This window comes from Phaseolus vulgaris, unplaced genomic scaffold (genome assembly GCF_000499845.2).
Source record: "Phaseolus vulgaris cultivar G19833 unplaced genomic scaffold, P. vulgaris v2.0 scaffold_17, whole genome shotgun sequence".
NCBI lineage: Eukaryota > Viridiplantae > Streptophyta > Magnoliopsida > Fabales > Fabaceae > Phaseolus > Phaseolus vulgaris.
Window position 1 is genome coordinate 336,038 of NW_027174086.1, and position 19,760 is coordinate 355,797.

At 33.8% G+C, this 19,760-nt stretch overlaps 1 protein-coding gene across 1 annotated transcript; it reads left to right on the forward strand.

The window, feature by feature from the left end:
* Window positions 1–19,274: 19,274 nt before the first annotated feature.
* Window positions 19,275–19,760, forward strand: LOC137817129 (uncharacterized). Its single transcript, XM_068620367.1, has one exon. The coding sequence runs from the start codon at window positions 19,394–19,396 to the stop codon at window positions 19,604–19,606; it is 213 nt and encodes a 70-aa protein (XP_068476468.1). The 5' UTR covers window positions 19,275–19,393; the 3' UTR covers window positions 19,607–19,760.

The window sequence follows — 19,760 nt, forward strand, 5'->3', positions numbered from 1 at the left end:
GCACAAAAACAGTTCCTACTATATCAGCAGTATTGAAGGAGGTAAAATTTAGGCAAGAATCATACTATATCCAGGTATTAGACTCCCGCAAGTATGATGATAAGAGAGACCTGTGCCTAGAAAGTTTTAACAGCTTGTTTTTCACTATTGGTGATGAAAATCCTTCAGAAATTCGGTTCTTGGCGGGTAAAATTTTAGGGGTACACTACTAAAAAAAACAATAACAACTTATTATGAACTTATTATGATGGTGTAATTTACCTATCATAAAAAGTGGTGCAGTAATACTTATGGCTTTCGCGGCAACTTCTCCTCCCAGACTCTGAAGTTTCTTTGGCACTGAATCCTATAGCTTCTGCGCGCGTAGCTTCTCTTTTTTTAATCTTTAAATACTTCTTCTCCTTCGTGGTTGTGTGAGGGAGAGAGATTAAGATGTTTAAATACATTGCATGCTTTGATATGAACACCAGGTGTCCACAAAATTGGAGACCGACACTAGTAAATGATGACAATCTAAATTTCAATTGTTGAATATCTCGGAGCACCTCTCTTGTTTGCTGTTGGAATATATTTTTATTGTATTCTCTGTTCTTATCATGAAAGTGCATAGGGTTCGAATCAAGCAACATTTTCAGGTAGGCAGAAATTCAACCAAAATACAATTTGGAATGAGTATATACGTTAATTGTTTTTTCCTTTTTTTTTTCATTTGTTCTAGACACATGACCTCAATATAAAAAGGTGTATAATCAAACATCATATGGAATGAATCATTACAAGATCACTCTGCTTGAATTCCATGAGACCATCAATATGGAATAAACATGTTGTATTTAATATAAACATGTTCTATGTATCAAAAGTCTAACAAGTTAATAAGAAAATATCGTTATCGGACATAATAAAACGTGATGTTTTATTGCGGCTTATCTTATAACTTCCCATGTCAAAGAACTCTGATCATTGTGTCACAAGTACCTTTTTTTTAATATTTTACATATAATAAGTCATAAGTCTTTCAAGATTACATTTAATTTTTTTTTTCTAACAATAGATCTCATTAATGGAATTAGTTGATGAATTTTGTGATGTTCTAAACCATGCGAGAGAGGTTCATAATCTTATTAGTGGTTCTGTGAATGTTAATGGGAATGTGGAGAACGATGAGGTTGACGATGGTGCGAGATTCTAGTAAGAAGGTGGCATTGAGTGGTTTGAGGAGGAGGAATGAGTGGAACTTGGGGATGTTGGATTTGAATGTAGAGTTCACCAATGAGGTGGAGAAGCCTTTGCATGGCATGCCCATTCTTAATGTTATTGCAGATGACAAGGTTAAGGGTCATTAATGTTAGGTAGTCTCCCCTGCTTTTTGTGCCATAATCAATCAAATGAAGGAGCTCATAACTGCAGCAGGCAAGAAGGCCTATAGTTTGGTTATGGGAAGACCGAACCCAGCTAAACTTGCTAACTTTCCTGAGGTGAAATTTATTACATCCTTAGTATATATTTCAGTCTGCCTTCATGTAAAACCTTTCTAACAGTTTGATTTCATCAGTGTGATGTTTTTCTATACGTTTCTTGTGCCCAAACTGCTCTACTGGATAGCAAAGAGTATCTAGCTCCAGTTATTACTCCCTTTGAAACAATGATAGCTTTCAATAGGTACAGTATCATGGTTAAACTTACTTTTTATTTTAAAAATGTCTCTCTGATAGTGTTCGTATGGATTCCTAATAGTTTTGTGTAGCCTCTCTATGTTTTGTTTATTCTAAATCCTTGACTTACTTGATTTATGATTTGACCATATTAATCTGTTTCCAGGAGAAGCCAGTGGACAGGAGCATATGTAATGGAATTTCAAGATCTAATTAATTTGCTTCAAAGGGAAGTTGGAGATCAAGAGGAAGAAGCGCGGTTTTCATTCTTGAAGGGTGGATACATTGAAAATTTTGAAAACCAAGATAGTTTTTATTCCTTGCTTCTATGCTTGCAACTGAATGATTACTTCATAATTCAGTAATAATAATTAGTGAAGCTGTGTTGTTGTTAATCACGTTGTATCATATAAAAGAAAAATTCCCTTGAAGAAATACAGTTATATTAGAACACTTAATCATCATGAGATTGTTGTTGTTTCATGGAATACAAAATTTCCGGCTAACATAACCCATAAATTGACACAGTTACTACTACTTATAATGTTCAAACCCATTTTACCACCAACCTTGAAACTTAATGCTGGTAGTGATTCAGTTATTTATTCTGAGTTACCAAATAAGATCATAAATAATAATTTATTTTCTAATGAAAGTCTGTAATTTTATCAGAAAATGTTGGGGAAAAAAGAGAAGTCCTTGCTTTGGTAAATGCAACAGAGAAGGCACCTAAAGTAGATTTCATATGTTGTGTTTAATTACTTGGGACATTTTTCTGTGCAGATTTGTGTTGGGAAGGTGACAATGTTGCATCTCTATCAAGGGGCATTTGTTGACATTGGCGGGGTACATGATGGGTAGCTATCAATACTTTCGTTTCTCCTTGTAGTCTTCATTGAATATTTTCTGTATAGTCATAATTTCCTTGTTGTTTGGAACGGTGCTGTACTACTCACATGATAACAAGTTACTTCCACTATCATGATCTTGCTAATTGAGTACACTTTTAGAATGTGCTAGGTCATTAATTCATGCATAATGAATCTCTCAGGGGGCAGAGGAAACTACTACATGCATTTTCTAAAATGGGGAAAAGCAACTTTGTAAGTATATTAGCACTGAAATGCTCTATTGACATGGGGAGTCAGGGACAGAAACAAGTATTGAAAGATACATCTTGAGACTAGTTAAATCTTTTGATTTGGATCTATTGTTTTGATAGTAAAAAAAGATTTATTGTTTAAATACAAGAGAGAAGTATCAGTTAGTAGCTGATTATTGAAGACATGTCAATAGTATTCAGTTTATAGTTAAACAATCCAATTCAGTAAATCTTTAAACACTATTTTCTCTTTATATTGAGACATTAATTAGTACATATTTTATTCCATTTCACGAAGTTTTATTGTCAACGCACTCTAATATTCTAATGAAAGGAAATGCTAGATCAGGAGTAGAGTTTTTAGCCAATCGATCTTATCAGGGGCTGAATATGCCTAGTGATAAAGCCTCCCAGACCCATACCTCATATGGGTAAACATCTGGGTATGAGGATGAGAAGAACAATCAGACATAAACTGTGATTTTTGCTTTAGACTAACAAGTATTTGGTTCTTGAGTGGAGGAGGTCATTGGTTGGTGAGTTTGGCAAGCAAACCTACTCCATGTTGCAGGTGTCTTTTTCACCTTTCTCATTCTTGGATATGTTAAATTTGTATTTCTTCCTAAATTTATTTAGGCTTATTCATTTTTAATGAGGAATTAAGGTTCTTAGTTGAGGACAAAGTTGTTGCATAAGTAGTAGGATTTGAATAAATTTGCAAATTGCAGATAAATATAAAAAGAACAAATTAGATTAACACCCACATTAGAAATCTGAGATTAAATTTAAAGGAATCCAGTACTACATCAAACTAATTTATTTGAATTTGGATGTAAATCCTCTTAAATTATTAAATAATGTAATGTGATATGATAATATCAGAAAGAAAATAAAAATTTATTTCTTTATTAAATTTAGTTAGTGAATTAATGCTTAATGAATTTTCATTTAATAAACTATATTTTTTCTTTCCTCAACATAAAGCTATCAAATCATTCAACAATATATGAAAATATTAGAATTGAATTGATTGAACGTGATAACGATAATAGGGTAATTTAAGGTCATTATGGATCATGGATTGGACAAGTGACTTAACAAGAACCACTTTCTCCCATATAGGAATATCTTGCATTGAATTTGCATTAACTTTTGATTAATTCAAACTCCTAGGCAAAATAAAAGAATTGGTCTGTATTAATAACCTTAACCACAAATATTGGTACTCTAACGCATAATACGAAAGTCACAACCTATTTTATCTCTTTAAATTATATAAATGGTATGACATGAGTTTTATTTAAAAAATTAAATGAATAAAAAATAAAAGTCTATATCATCACCACTATGACAATATTAGCCTTGTCATATTTGTGAAATTCGCTTCATGAATCATATGATGCCATTAGATTTAATAAAAAAATCAAATTCTCAAAGATATTATTCACTATGAAATTTCTTTTAAAATATTTCTTTACTTACTTTCAGGGCCTCCTTTGAAATTGCTAGATCCAATTCTTTTAAAATTGCAATGTGCCGCCAATACAGAGAAGTCCTTATTTGTTATTATTTTCTACACTATTAGTTACCGTACATGTCAACACTTTGCTTCTTTGCACTCATGATGTGCTTTTTTTTTTTTTTTTTTTTCTCTTTCAAGTCAATAAAAACCTTATTGGTACAAATCCAAATTAATTATTCACAATTCTAGTAATTTCTCTTATTTATAGTCAATCACTTTTCACATAATTTTTGTGTGTGATATCTCTTTAAACACCTTTTCCACAATAGACGCCTTTTTAGTTTTCCATTATTTGTGGAAAAGGTGTCTTCACGGTTGCTTAAATGAATTTGAGCTAAGGAGTTGTATTTTAAGTTTGACAAACATTCTTAATTATTGCTCCAAGTGTAGAAGTGTATTTAGCATTTTACTTTGTGTAAGTATATAATTTTAAGTTACAGTTAATTAATTTGAAATTTATTTATTATTAATATTATTATACCTTGTAGAGGTCATTGACAATTATTGATTATTATTTCTCGTTATTTTCTCGTGGTTATCTTGTGTTCATTGCATAAGAAAACTAACACTTTGGTCATCAAATATTTACTAGACGTGTAAGTTTTCTATTGTTATATTTCCTACCTTAATGATTAATATGAATTAACGAATATCTACCTCTTTATAGGGCTTTGGAGATTCATTCGAGATTGCAAGGTCTTTCACATCTAGCTAGGAAGAAGATATAATTAATTGCACCTAATATAACTTATTTGTCCCACCACTATTTAATTATGATATAAAATATATTATATTTGTGTTTTAATTTGCAGTGTTCACATCAATCGGGAAGCTATGAGTGTGGATATTATGCAATGAAGTACATGCACACAATCATATCTGCAAACATTACTGACTCATGGAGAGACGTAATAAAAATTTTACTCAAATACCTTAATTATTTAGTTGTGAATTTTACTTTTTATTGATTAAGTCAATTTTTTTGTAGTTATTCAACGATCCATCTCTATTCAAAGATAAAGATATAAAAGACATTAGAATGCACTGAGCTTCATTCTTTTTAAGTGTTTATGATAAGATGTAAATTTCGTGTTAGTTTATTAATCAATGAATGAATTTTTCTGTAAATTGTATGCAATTATCTGGATAACATTGATATGCAGGTTCATAGACAACAGTTAAGTCAACTTACTATGTAAGTTTTTCAACCGACATAGAAAGTGCAGAGTTTTTATAACTCCCGATTCTATGTCGCCATCAGAACCATCATAAAAAGTCTTTTTTGCACTAGTGGCTGTTTTGATTTTTTTGTGCTTTTCCAAAAAGTGGAAAACTAGAAGAACTTGGTAATGGGCGCCAAATTCTAATCTCCATTTTTCAATTTTGGATACTAAAAGTACACTGGAATTCTGTTATTCGGTTGGCAAATTCCAAAAGAAGTTGGTGATTTTTTTTTAAATTGAATTAAAAGTACATTTTGATTGTAATTTTATCGACTTGGTTTCCATTACATAACAATTGATCTCCTATTCGATAATCTCCTCTCAACACTTGTCCTACTAAGAATTGAATATTTTGATTGCGACTCACTACATGACACTTATGCAAGTTGTAACAATTTCTCCTAAATTATTAATCAATTGGGAATTAATCTTGTGACATTGGCTTTGATTCTAATTATTAGATCAAACGCTTACAACTAAGTCAAAAGTGATAGCTTATATTCATAGTGAATCTTTCTACTTAAAAGTGTAATAATACAAGAACTACGATTCGATTGTGACTTGGCGCACTTGGTATTCGCCATGGGATAATTGATGTCACATGCAACATATATGAGAATACTCAAGCAAGCTTGTAAGAGTGAAGAATATAGGAGAGGAGAAGAGTAAATGAATGTGGGTTTTGAAAGAGAGGAGAGGCACCTAATTATAGGAATTGGAGACTTGACCTACACAATCACAAACTCTCATGATTTCATGGAACATGGAAGCTAAGGATAATGTGAATCTCCTTATTGCACCTGTAGGGAGGAAATTGACAAGATTTGAACTAAACCATGCATAAAAAGTCCAATTGGACCCACAATTACATGTGTGCGAGACCCACCCTTTTGCTATCCATTTTCTAAGTGTAAAGAGTGTTTTGGTATATAAACCCATTGAGAGTGTGTAATCTAGGAAATGTAAGACTATATGTCTTTTGTAATACTCAAAATTCACAATAAATACTCCTCATTTTTCTATTAAAAAATAATCTTGAGACAAACCATAACCCTTAACTATTAATTTATGAATTATTTTTAATATTTAAATATAAAATGTTTTTTTTCGTATTGAGATCAAAAAATAAAAATTGATACATATTATTTTGACTCAAGGTTTAAAGTGGTTGTAAGTCAAAAAGCTTAAGTGTTTCCTCTAAGTTAGACTCATGTTGTATTTATAGGGAAATTCTCTTTAAACCTTTTAGAAGGGGTTATGAGGTACTAGAAAGCAACAACATTAGTTGAAATGAAAGGGGTGAAGTATAGGAGAATAAATTTCCTTTCGTTTTGTTAGTTCTGGAAAATTCGGTAACAAAATATGTCTTTTATAGTCCAATGATTATATGTATAATCATCATACTGGATCATCCTAGGAAAGATCTCCTAACCACTATATCACTTTTCATTTGGTCAAGTCAAGCCAAGAGCTGAGAAGCGCTTGTGTCAAGTTGTTGTTGAAGAAATGATCTTTAACTCTATGCACATATTGTTTGAGTATATAAATGTTTTATTAGACGTGAAGGATGAATGTACAATGTTGTTTCATCTAACAGACGAAACACCTACATCTTATATGATATGTTGTTGAAAACATTTGTTTTACAAACTATGAATGATCTTGTTTTATGCTTTATTACTTTTAGTACTCAGTGAAAATCATAGCATGTTTTGATTTTTGCTCTAATAATTAAGAAGCTTCCATGGACTTGTTGGTTTTTGTAGGAGGTTTGTTAAGGACTTTAGTACCATTGTAACAATTTTAAATGAACTAGTCAAAAAGCATGCACAATTTAATTGGGAGGAGAAACAAGAGATAAAGACTTTGCTGCCTTGAAAGAAAAATTGACATGCATCCATTCTTCTTTTGCTTAACTTTACTAGATCCTTTTGAACTGAAATGTGACGTAGTTTGGTAAAAGATAGGAACTTATGGATTTATTCCCAAATTTGTGTTAATTTCAGGATTCTAGGAGAAAATAGAGATAAAAGGGTTAAAGGAGAATTGAGAAGTTAAAGACAAGATGAAAAGAAAAAGTTGGAACATTGGAAGCCCAAACTCACCTAAGGCTCGCTTAAGCGAGTTCATTCTAGTGAAGTTGAGTTTTTTCTCGTCAAAATCGCTTAAGCAAGCAATATCTCGCTTGAGCGAGATATCACTTAGCGCAAACCCAAATAGGTTAAATAAAAGGTGTGAGACATAACCCTAAACATCATTGGGAGAATAGAGAGAGATAGAAAATCCTATAGGAGACAGTCGTCAAGAAGAAACACTTTGGATCTTCTTTTCTTGCTTTCTTCCCTTTGGGATTGAGAGTAATCTTTTCAAACTCTTATGTATTGAGGTGATATTTATTTGTAATATTTTGTTTTTTATTTGATGATTGGTATTGTCATTTTATTATTAAAGTTTGAATCTTTATTCATGATTTTGATCCTTAGATTTGACTGGAAAGCACTTCTAAGCATCTGACTTAAATGATAGTGCTTAACATATTTTAATGATAGGAATGGATTTGAAATGTTAATTGTTTTATAACATCTGTTTGTAATGATAAAGAGTTTTTATAAATATGTAAGAAATCGATATTTAGGAGACTATCTTAATAATTTTGTGTGCGAGAAATCGATATGAACGATTTTTATATGTGCATCAATGTCAATCAAGATGAAATGTTATATGTTGTTATTCATTGAAAATACAAATGAGTGAGAATGATGAACCCCAATCCCAAATTTTCCAATTGACTCGTCCAAATCATTTACCTTGCTTTTATTTAATTTCTTACAAATTCATGGTACAAACAATCTTTCAAACAAACTTTGACACATCTATTTAGTGAATATTATACTTGGGATTTTAGAAATGTTCCTTCTGGGTTCGATATCCATCCTTAGGGATAATTTATTACTTCTGACTTGATAGACTTCCCGTAAAATAGTCATCAATCTTGCATGAGAGTTTTTACTGGCCTCATATGAAACATGATGTGCATACATTTTTATGATACATGTATTGTTTGCAAGAAAGCTAAATCGAAAATCATGCCACATGGTTTGTACACTCCATTACCTATTTCAGAACATCCTTGATTGATATTTCAATGGATTTTATTTTAGGTTTTCCTTGATCCAATGGAGGAAAGGATTCAATTTTGTGGTGGTTGACCAATTTTCTAAGATGACCTATTTTATACCTTGCAAGAAAGTAGATGATGTATGCCATGTTGTTGACTAATTTTACAAAGAAGTGGTAAGATTTTATAGGTTTCCTAAAAGTATTGTGTGTGTTTGAGATTCAAAATTTCTTAGTCACTTTTTGGAGGACTTTGTGGAGGTAAGATTGGAACTAAATTGTTTTTTTCAACAACTTGTCATCCCCCAAATAGATGGACGAACTTAACCAATAAGACATATTAGTTATGAATATATGGCTAAGACCTTATAAAGATAACATCTAAAGAAAAGCTCATGTAAGACGATATCGTGAAACTGACTAGGCGATATCAAGAAACTAAGTTAGACGATACCAATATATAGATCAAACAAAGTAGTTGAGAAAATCTTATCAGATGATCCTAGTGCTCAAGAATTTATTTGAAGATATTGTCAGATGAAATCCTTGTCTAACACAAGACAAACGATATCGAAACAATTACTTACAAGTCATCAGACGCACAATGAAGATTGAACTAGACAATACAAATATCTTCAACTCGTTAAACGAACTATTGTGTCAGGAAAGTGTCCATACATAATCTTTACATTCTTAGGATTTTTAATGTTTCCAAATCTTATTTGATATTTCTAAATCAAAGAAAACAATATTTTCAAATAAGATTATTGATTAAATGATTTTGGAAAGTTTTCGCATTTGAGTATTTAGAACAAAGAACTTGAAAATCTTAAATACCTTATGCTTAAATGTTGTGAAGGAAAAAGTTTTCCCTATTGGTTTTAAATGTTTTCGAATACAACTATGCAAATAAAAATAAATTTAAGGTTGTATTTAGAACTTTTTTGTATGAATAGTATTTCATTGTAACGTCTTCGAAAAATTGAGCATGAATATTTTCTATATTAAAGAGTTTTTCAAATATGTTTAGTGGAACAATATCCATATGTAATGTGGGCGTTAGTAATTTACCTACGGATAATGTGTCCGTGGATAATGAAAACAGTAGCCGCAGGTGAAACTCGAAACCAAGTCCATTGAGGAATATCCATAGAAGCTTTAACCATTACACCAGTCAAGTTTTGTTGTCATGTTATGATTATTATTATACTTATGAGTATAATTATCAATATTCATATAATTAATAAAATAAAAATTAATAACATTATTCATATGTTTAATATCATTATTATTCTTAATATTGTTAAATATTCTTAATATTCTTAATATTATTAAATATTCTTAATATTATTAAATAATCTTAATATTAATAAATATTCTTAAAATTATTAAATATTATTAATATTATTAATATTATTAAATATTGTTAATATTATTAAATATTATTAATATTATTAAATATTATTAATATTATTAAATATTATTAATATTATTAATATTATTAATATTATTAATATTATTAATATTATTAATATTATTAAATATTATTAATATTATTAATATTATTAAATATTATTAATATTATTAAATATTATTAATATTATTAAATATTATTAATATTATTAATATTATTAAATATTATTAATATTATTAATATTATTAAATATTATTAATATTATTAAATATTATTAATATTATTAAATATTATTAATATTATTAAATATTATTAAATATTATTAATATTATTAAATATTATTAATATTATTAAATATTATTAAATATTATTAATATTATTAATATTATTAAATATTATTAATATTATTAAATATTATTAATATTATTAATTTTATTAAATATTATTAATATTATTAATATTATTAAATATTATTAATATTATTAAATATAATTAATATTATGAATTACGATTTTATAATTATTCATATTATATTAATATTTTTAATATTATGTATATAATTATTATGATAATAGGTAGTAGGTAATAGAGATTCGTAGGTGATAGTTTGTAGGTAATAGAGATTCGTAGGTAATAGTTGGTAGGTAATAGAGATCCATAGGTAAAAATTGGTAGGTAATAAGATTCGTGGATAATAGTTGGTAGGTAATAGAGATTCGTAGGTAAAAGTTGGTAGGTAATAAGATCTGTGGGTAATAGTTGGTAGGTAATGCTGAATTTACTTACGAATTCAGAATTTGTGGGTAATGTCCGTAGATAATGTTGTTTGTAGGTAATGTCCGTAGATAATGCTGAATTTACCTACGGACTCAGATCCGTGAATAAAAATCCGTAGATAATACGGATTTTTTTTGTAGTGTCTCTTGCAGCTACTAAGTATTAGGCACTCCATCAAATGGATGTTCATAATATTTGACAAACAATATTTGCTCATTTAATATGTTACCACTGAGGTTTCTTTTGAGGTTTTTTCTGATGAACAATATTTTCTCATTTGGATATTATTTAAATTTTTTCTTCCTTAAGCAAGACTTTTTATGACTAAATTATGCCTTTTTATGACTAAATTATGCTCTTGATGCTTGCTTTAAATTGTATAAAGCTTTATCTAACTTCTATACCTTATCATTTCTTTATATATCTTTATGGGTTCTCAATATATACAACCTTACTTAATTTTGTGTAATTTGTCATTCAAAGTGAAAGATGTCTCGTACAACTTATTGTATTTTTGTGTAAGAGAGACAAACTTTAGAATAATCAATTTTAAGTTTTTAGAAGTACCATTTGTTATTATAATTATGTTTTATACTTATCAATTTTAACTATCCCATTCAATTTTGTTTTGAAATTCATCTACTTTAATTATTTGTGTTCTAGTTGGTAGGTCATGAGCTCTTAGAGCTAGTTATTTTCTATTTTTAATTTATAAAACTCATAATAAGCTTCTTGAGCCTTCTCAATAACGATAATAGCTCCTATCAGCTCAACAAAGAGGAACAATTAGATCTCAAGAAAGGAAGAAAAACCTCAAACAAATTCTTCCATACTCCTTCTAAAAATCCCCGCACAAGCAGCCTGTTTCGTCCGGTTGACTGGGATGTCTTCGTGCGCGACCTCAACCGTCAGCTAGGGTCTCCTTCCCACTGGTTACCTGTGGATTCCTGCAAAAAAGAGGACAAAGAGGCGCCCTAGCGGACGTTTGCACTCCGACGCTCAAGTCAGCCAACAAGAAACACCAAAACTGTGCACCTCCGTCTCTGAGCACCGCGTATGACACTCTGAAGGTGGTAAAAAGAACTGTGTATTGTGTGTGTGTTCTCTCCCTCAGGCAAAGATCTTTCCCCAGTCCCTTGTACGTAACCTCAAAGCACGAGCAAGCAACTAGAGAGTTCTGGTAAATTTGCCAAAAGTTCGAACCCCCTTTCCAACATTCTCAGCGCTATTTAAACTACCCAAGCATTTAAAGCGCCTTAAAGCGCCTTTAATTACAAATGTAACGCACTCAATCAGCGTATCTAATTAGAAAACGTAGCGCATTTAAGACGTTGAAACGCTTGGGAGCCATTATAGTATCTGAACGCTCGAAACGGAAACTGTGTTGAATGACTTTAATTACCTGGCACTTGACTAAAGGGTGTTTCTATTCTGACATGGCTGTCGTACATGTGGAGGGCCTCACGACGCCGTGACCCCATCTGGGGGCGTTTCTGCCCATCTGGGGACGTTTCTGCGTGTGAGTCCTCCTGCTCGGGAGTGCTACTGCGCTAGGGGTGACTCTTTGGGTGCCAACTCATGCCCCCAATCATCTAGTCACTTACTTTGAGAGCGTATCTGCCTTCCTCTCGTACCCTGCGCCCGGCTACCCTGGGCGTGACCTTCCTCTTGGGTCGTATCTGTCCCAAAGGCGTCTCTGGGGAGGCAGGGGTACTTCACGAGTCAGGCTGCCCTACATTGGTGCTATCATTATGGCCTTGAAGCCACCTTTTCCTTCTCTTTATCATTGCCCCGGGTTATCGGGACCTGAGGGCTTCCCACGGCGTCGCTCCCTCCATGGTCTTTCCTACCCATGGGCATCGGGGAACCACACTGTGATTGCCTTGCTTTAGTACTGTTCGATCTGGCGACGCCTTGCCTTGGCGACGCCTTCACCTAGGCGACGCCTTGCCTTGGCGACGCCGGCACTTGGCGTCTCTTCACCTAGGCAACGCCTTGTGTTGACTTTGACCCCTGGTGTTGACTTTGACCTTGACTTAGTCAACGCCCGGGTACAGGACGGTACACAGCCAGACTAGGAGAACCTTCCTAATGATTATTACATAATGAAAAAATATAACAAAGATACACACCTCTGGATGTTGCACCTCACAACCTGTAGACAACCTATTATGTAAAATTTTCCAAAGAATAAGAGTCTTAGCCGGCGATATAGCAGGTGATTATATAAGAGCACCTTAGTCACTAGAGACATCAGAAGAGAAGAAAAACCACCAAGCAGATTTATGATTCAAAATCTTAGAGTCCTCAAGCATTCAATTATGAACATCTCTTTCACCATAAATAACAACATTTTTCATACTTTGAATATCAGGCATAACATACAAAGAAAAGGTATAGCCTTAGAAGAATCAGTCCAAGCTTGTGATACCTTAGAAGAAAGTTTAATTCTTTCATTATAAGGAACACCAACAATAATAGAAATACATCTAAAACACATGCCCTTCCAGAGATTTATATATATACCAGATCCCACTGTCCCATAAGTATTCTCAGAATCACATCATACAAATTTGTGATACCTGACCAAATAGAAGAAAAACGAAATATAAGAATTTTCTAGTATTTAGATCTTAAGAACCTTGCCCGTTAAAGAAAGAGTCCAAGACTTTTGACTTTAAACAAAGTTTCAAACAAGTTTTAAAAGATAAACTTTATTCTTAATGTGAAAATTAGTGAGTTATAACCTCTCTTCCAATTTGGAAGAACAAATATTATTTCAGTTAACGTGACAATTCCCTTCTTAATGTCACCAATATCCCAAATAGTTATTTTTTATTTAAGAAAATGTAATCTATCCTTAAATTATTAAATAAAGACTTAAACGTAAAAAACTAAGAGGTTACATTGTTGATTTTGGCTTAATCCCAAGTCCCACATTGGTGGGTTCATTGTTTGGGAAGGAGGTCTGAGGGTTATAAATTAACCTCTTCTCCTTCACTGTAATATATCCTAATTTGTAATATCTTCTCCCATAATAATAAAATTGGGTTGTTTTAGCTGTGCTCGGAGATTAGGCTAAACTGGACGAACTCTGTTAACAATTTTCTGGTGTGTTTTTCCTCTTTATCTCTTTTATTATTCCGCTCTATTTATTGGTATTATGCTACTTTCTTTTCTGTTATAGTATTCAATATTATTTGTCGGGTAGCTCGGTTAGTTTTCTGTTTTAGTGGGGAAATTACCCGATTTTCCCAACAAGTGGTATCAAGAGCCAAAGGTTCGCCCTTGGGTTGTTTGAAATGGTTTGTAATATTGAATACTATATTTTGAGTTTGTAATGGAAAATCAAGAAGAAGAAGTGAAGAATGTATCCAGAGTGTCGGGCTCCTCGTCATCATGGTCGAGGTTCCCGGCGTCCACTTTGAAATTGGTAGTGGAAATATTTGATGGCACTGGACATTTCGGCATGTGGCAAGGAGAGGTCTTGGACTATCTTTTTCAGCAGGGTCTTGATATTGCTATTGAAGGAGAGAAACAAGAAGAGGTAGAGGAGAAAGACTGGAGCATCATCAACCGGTTGACATGCAGAACTATTCGATCCTGCCTATCCAGAGAGCATAAGTATGCTGTAAAAAATGAGACTTCTGCACACATACTGTGTAAGGCATTGGAGGACAAGTTTCTGAAGAAGAATGGTCAGAACAAGCTCCTGATGAAGAAAAGGTTGTTCTGATTTGACTACCAACAAGGTACTACTATGAATGCACACATCACTATGTTTAATCAATTAGTAGCAGACCTGTTGAATTTAGATGTGAAGTTTGAGGATGAGGATTTGGCTTTGATGTTGTTATCATCTCTTCCTGATGAATTTGAACATTTGGAGACTACGCTCCTTCACAGGAAGGAGAATGTGTCGTTAGATGTTATTTGTTCTGCTTTATATAGTCATGAATTGAGAAAGCAGGATAAGATGAAAACCAAATCAACGACATCAGAAGAAGCATTGGTGGCAAGAGGTCGTCAGCAAAGCCAGACAAAAGGGAGAAGAGGGAGGTCTAAGTCTAAAGGTCGAGTCATTGCCAAAGATGAATGTGCTTTCTGTCATGAGAAAGGACATTGGAAGAAAGACTGTCCAAAACTACAGAAGAAAGAGAAGGCTTCGCAAGATGCAAATGTTGCAGAATGCAAAAGTGATGTGGAATAAGATATCACTTTAATTGTCTCGCTTTGAGCATCATCGTATCCAGATGAGTGGATATTGGATTCAGGTTGTACCTATCATATGTGTCCCATTTGGGAATGGTTCTTTGAATTTCAAGAACTCGATGGCGGGGTTGTTTACATGGGTAATGATAATCCATGTAAGACAGTCGGGATAGGTTCAATCAAGTTGTGGAATCATGATGGATCCACTAGAATTTTGCGGGATGTGCGGTACGTGCCAAAGTTGAAGAAAAATCTCATCTCATTGGGGGCTTTAGAATCTAAAGGCCTAGTTGTGACAATGCGAGATGGAATTCTTAAAGCAACTTCAGGAGCACTGGTGATGTTGAAAGGCGTGAGGAAGAACAATTTGTATTACTACCAAGGTAGTACAGTGGTGGGGACAGTAGCAACATCAACTTCTAGCACTAAGAAGGAAGTCGAGGCAACGAAGTTGTGGCATATGAGGTTGGGACATGCTGGAGAGAAATCCTATTAAATTCTTACCAAGCAGGGATTATTGAAAGGTACGAAGGCTTGCAAACTTGAATTTTGTGAGCATTGTGTTCTGGGAAAACAACGAAGAGTGAAGTTTGGCACTGCAATTCACAATACCAAGGGTATTCTGGATTATGTGCATTTAGATGTGTGGGGACCTGCCAAGACTCCGTCAATCGGAGGTAGGCATTATTTTGTCATTTTTGTGGATGATTTTTCCAAGAGAGTTTGGGTGTTTACTGTGAAGAACAAAAATGATGTGCTTGGAATTTTCCTTAAGTGGAAAGCTCAAGTTGAAAACTAGACAGGAAGGAAGATTAAGGTTCTCCGAATAGACAATGGAGGAGAATACAAGAGTGATCCGTTCCTGAAGGTATGCCAAGATTGTGGCATAGTCCGACACTTCACTGTTAGAAAAACACCACAACAGAATGGGGTGTCAGAGCGTATGAACAAGACACTTGTGGAGAAAGTTCGTTGTATGTTGTCTAATGCTGAGTTAGGCATAAAGTTTTGGCTGAGGATGTGACATACGCTCAACATCTCGTCAATCATTTTCCATCATCTGCTACAGATGACAAAACCCCGTTAGAGGTATGGTCTGGAAAACCTGCAACTGATTATGATTCTTTGCATGTTTTTGGTTCTATTGCATATTATCATGTGATTGAATCAAAGTTGGATCCACGGGCAAATAAGGCTCTTTTCATGGGCTTTAGTTCTGGAGTGAAGGGATACCATTTGTGGTGTCTAGAGGTAAAGAAGACGATTATCCGCAAGGATGTTACCTTTGATGAATCTGCCATGTTAAAGAAGGTAAATCCAGAAGGAGCTGATAGTACTCCGCAACAGGTGGAGTATGCCCCGAAGCAGGTGGAGTTTGAGCAGACAGTGGTGATCCTAGCACGAAATACCACAAGCGACTCTCCTATGGCAGAAGAAAAGTCAGATGAGGAAGAGGTTCCTACCCAAGAATCTCAATAGCAATCAACGTCAATTGCAGTTAGAAGACAGAGACGAGATATTCAAAAGTCTGCTCGTTTCATGGATATGGTTGCCTATGAACTTCCAGTTGTTGATGACATTCCATCCACTTACCCAGAAGCCATTCTGAGTTCAGAGAGTGGTAATTGGGCAGGTGTGATGGAAGAAGAGATGCAGTCTTTGAAGAAGAACAAGACGTGGAAGCTGGCACAATTACCAAAAGGTAAGAATGCAATTGGGTGCAAATGGGTATTGGCAAAGAAAGAAGGATTTCCTAATAAAGAAGATGTTCGCTACAAGGCAAGGTTGGTTGCTAAAGGCTTTGCTCAAAGGGAGGGAATTGATTATAATGAGGTATTTTCTCCAGTTGTTAAACATTCCTCCATTCAAATTTTGTTGGCCTTGGTAGCACAGTTGAATTTGGAGCTAGCTCAACTTGATGTAAAGACCACGTTCCTACACGGTGATTTGAAGGAAGAAATCTATACGACTCAACCAGAAGGATACAAGGTTGCTGGTAAAGAAGATTGGGTTTGTAAACTTAACAAATCGTTGAACGGACTGAAACAATCTCCGAGACAGTGGTACAAACGATTTGATAAGTTCATGAAGGATCAGAAGTACAAGAGAAGCAAATATGATCACTGTGTGTATTTGCACAGACTTCAAGATGGTTCCTACATTTACTTACTCTTATATGTTGATGATATGCTGATTACAGCAAAGAGCCAAGTTGAGATTGACAGGTTAAAGGCTCAGTTGAGTAAAGAGTTTGAAATGAAAGATTTGGGGGAAGCCAAGAAGATTCTCGGCATGGAGATAAACGGGGACAGAGAGAGGGGGAAACTTTGGCTGTCACAAAAGCAATATTTGCAAAAGGTACTACAACGTTTTGGTATACACGAAGATAGAAAACCTGTAAGTACTCCACTTGCTCCTCATTTGAAATTGAGTAGTCGTTTATCTCCGACGACTGATGAAGAACGAGAATACATGGCGAAAGTCCCATATGCAAATGCAGTTGGAAGCTTGATGTATGCAATGGTGTGTGCGAGACCAGATATTTCACAGGCTGTGAGTGTTGTTAGCAGGTACATGCATGATCCGGGCAAGGGTCATTGGCAAGCTGTGAGATGGATTCTACGGTACCTCCAAAATACCTTAGATGTTGGATTGTCATTTGAGCAAGATGAATGACTTGGTTAATGCATAGTTGGATATTGTGATTATGATTATGCAGGTGATTTGGATAAGCGACGGTCTAGAACTGGCTATTTGTTAACTTTAGCAAAAACGCCAATTAATTGGAAGTCTACCTTACAGTCTACGGTAGCTTTGTCTACGATAGAGGCAGAGTATATGGCGATTACAGAGGCTGTGAAGGAAGCAATTTGGCTTCATGGGTTGCTTAAAGACTTGGGAGTTGGTCAGAAACAACTTAAGTTATATTATGACAGTCAGAGTGCTATTCATTTAGCAAAGAATCAAGTCTTTCATGCACGGACGAAGCACATTGATGTTCGTTATCACTTTGTGCGTGAGATTCTTGAAGAAGAGGAGATTGTTCTCCAGAAGATTCACACTACGGAGAATCCTGCAGATATGCTCACCAAGGTGGTTACAAGGGCCAAGTTTGAACATTGTTTAGACTTGGTTAATATCTTGCACATTTGAAGTTGGCACCCGGAGGCGCAAATTTGAAGCACTGCAAAGTTTGTTTTTGTTATGTTTTGAGAAGATTTGTATTAGGTGGGACTTGAAATTAATCCAAGGTGGAGATTTGTTGATTTTGGCTTAATCCCAACTCCCACATCGGTGGGTTCATTGTTTGGGAAGGAGGTCTGAGGGTTATAAATTAACCTCTCCTCCTTCACTATAATATATCCCAATTTGTAATATCTTCTCCCATAATAATAAAAGCGGGTTGTTTCAGCTGTGCTCAGAGATTAGGTTAAACTGACCGAACTCTGTTAACAATTTTCTGGTGTGTTTTTCCTCTTTATCTCTTTTATTATTCCACTCTATTTATTGGTATTATGCTACTTTCTTTTCTGTTATAGTATTCAATATTATTTGTCGGGTAGCTCTGTTAGTGTTTTGTTTTAGTGGAAAAATTATCCGATTTTCCCAACATACATTACTTTTAAGTAAAAAATTAATAAAATCACTTTTTATTCCACACCTACGATAAATTTAAATTCACATGTTTAAACAGAAAAAAGGGTGGTTGATTTAGGTAATGGAATATGCATATATAAATTTCATATTTTATTTCTCTTAAAGTACCATCGAATATATAAATCGTAAAAAAGTTTCACTGCGACAACCATTCCAACCGTGATATGGATGTTTTTGCAAGCTTGAAAACACATATTTCCAGAATGAAGTCAAATTATTATCTTTTTGTCATTTTTAACAATGAAAAAAATCTTCCAATAACAAAAAATAACGTTTTAGTAAAATATAATCAGATGAAAAAACAAAAAAAATGATCCTGTATTTAAAGGAAAAGGAGAAATGTGAGAGAGAGGCGATTGAAAAGCAAAAAGGGGAGTAAAAGAATAAAGAGATGCAAAAAAGACATAGAATTAGAGTGTGAAGAAAACTTGTCCTTAACGAAAAGTAACGCGAGATTGAAGATGCGCTTACAAGTTATGCTCTAGATTGCATCAACCTACAAGGAAGTTGGTGCTATGTTTTTTGTTTTCAATTATACCTTGCTTCCTTGCTTCAATTTGCTGAATCAAATTGCCTCAAACCCAGATCACAATCAGTCTTCACTTTCCTATTTAACAAGCCTATACCTACATAGGAGCATTCAGTTCATTGAAAAGTGAGAGATTGGTTAAGTGGTGATCACTATATCTAAAACTAGTTGCTACATTTGTTGTGATGGCAGCGGATTGGGGTCCTGTGGTGATATCAGTGGTGCTGTTTGTGCTGTTAAGTCCAGGGCTATTGTTTCAGCTTCCAGCCAAGGGCAAAGTGGTGGCTTTTGGGAGCATGCAAACTAGTGGCCTATCTATCTTACTCCACACCATCATCTTCTTTGGACTCATCACCATTTTTCTACTTGCCATTGGTGTGCACATTTACTCTGGATAATCAATCATCCCCAATCAATCTCCCACTATATGTTGTTTTTATTTTTCTCTATCATTGCTGTTTTCCTTTCTTCTTTTTCTCTTCTTTAAATTATTTTGTCTTCTTGTAACTCTTCAGATGTGATCAAGGATTGATGGTTTAATTTCTTCTTTCA

Bases quoted from the DNA above. Each gene is read 5' to 3' on its own strand.
- LOC137817129 (XM_068620367.1), top strand. From the start codon at position 19,394: ATGGCAGCGGATTGGGGTCCTGTGGTGATATCAGTGGTGCTGTTTGTG.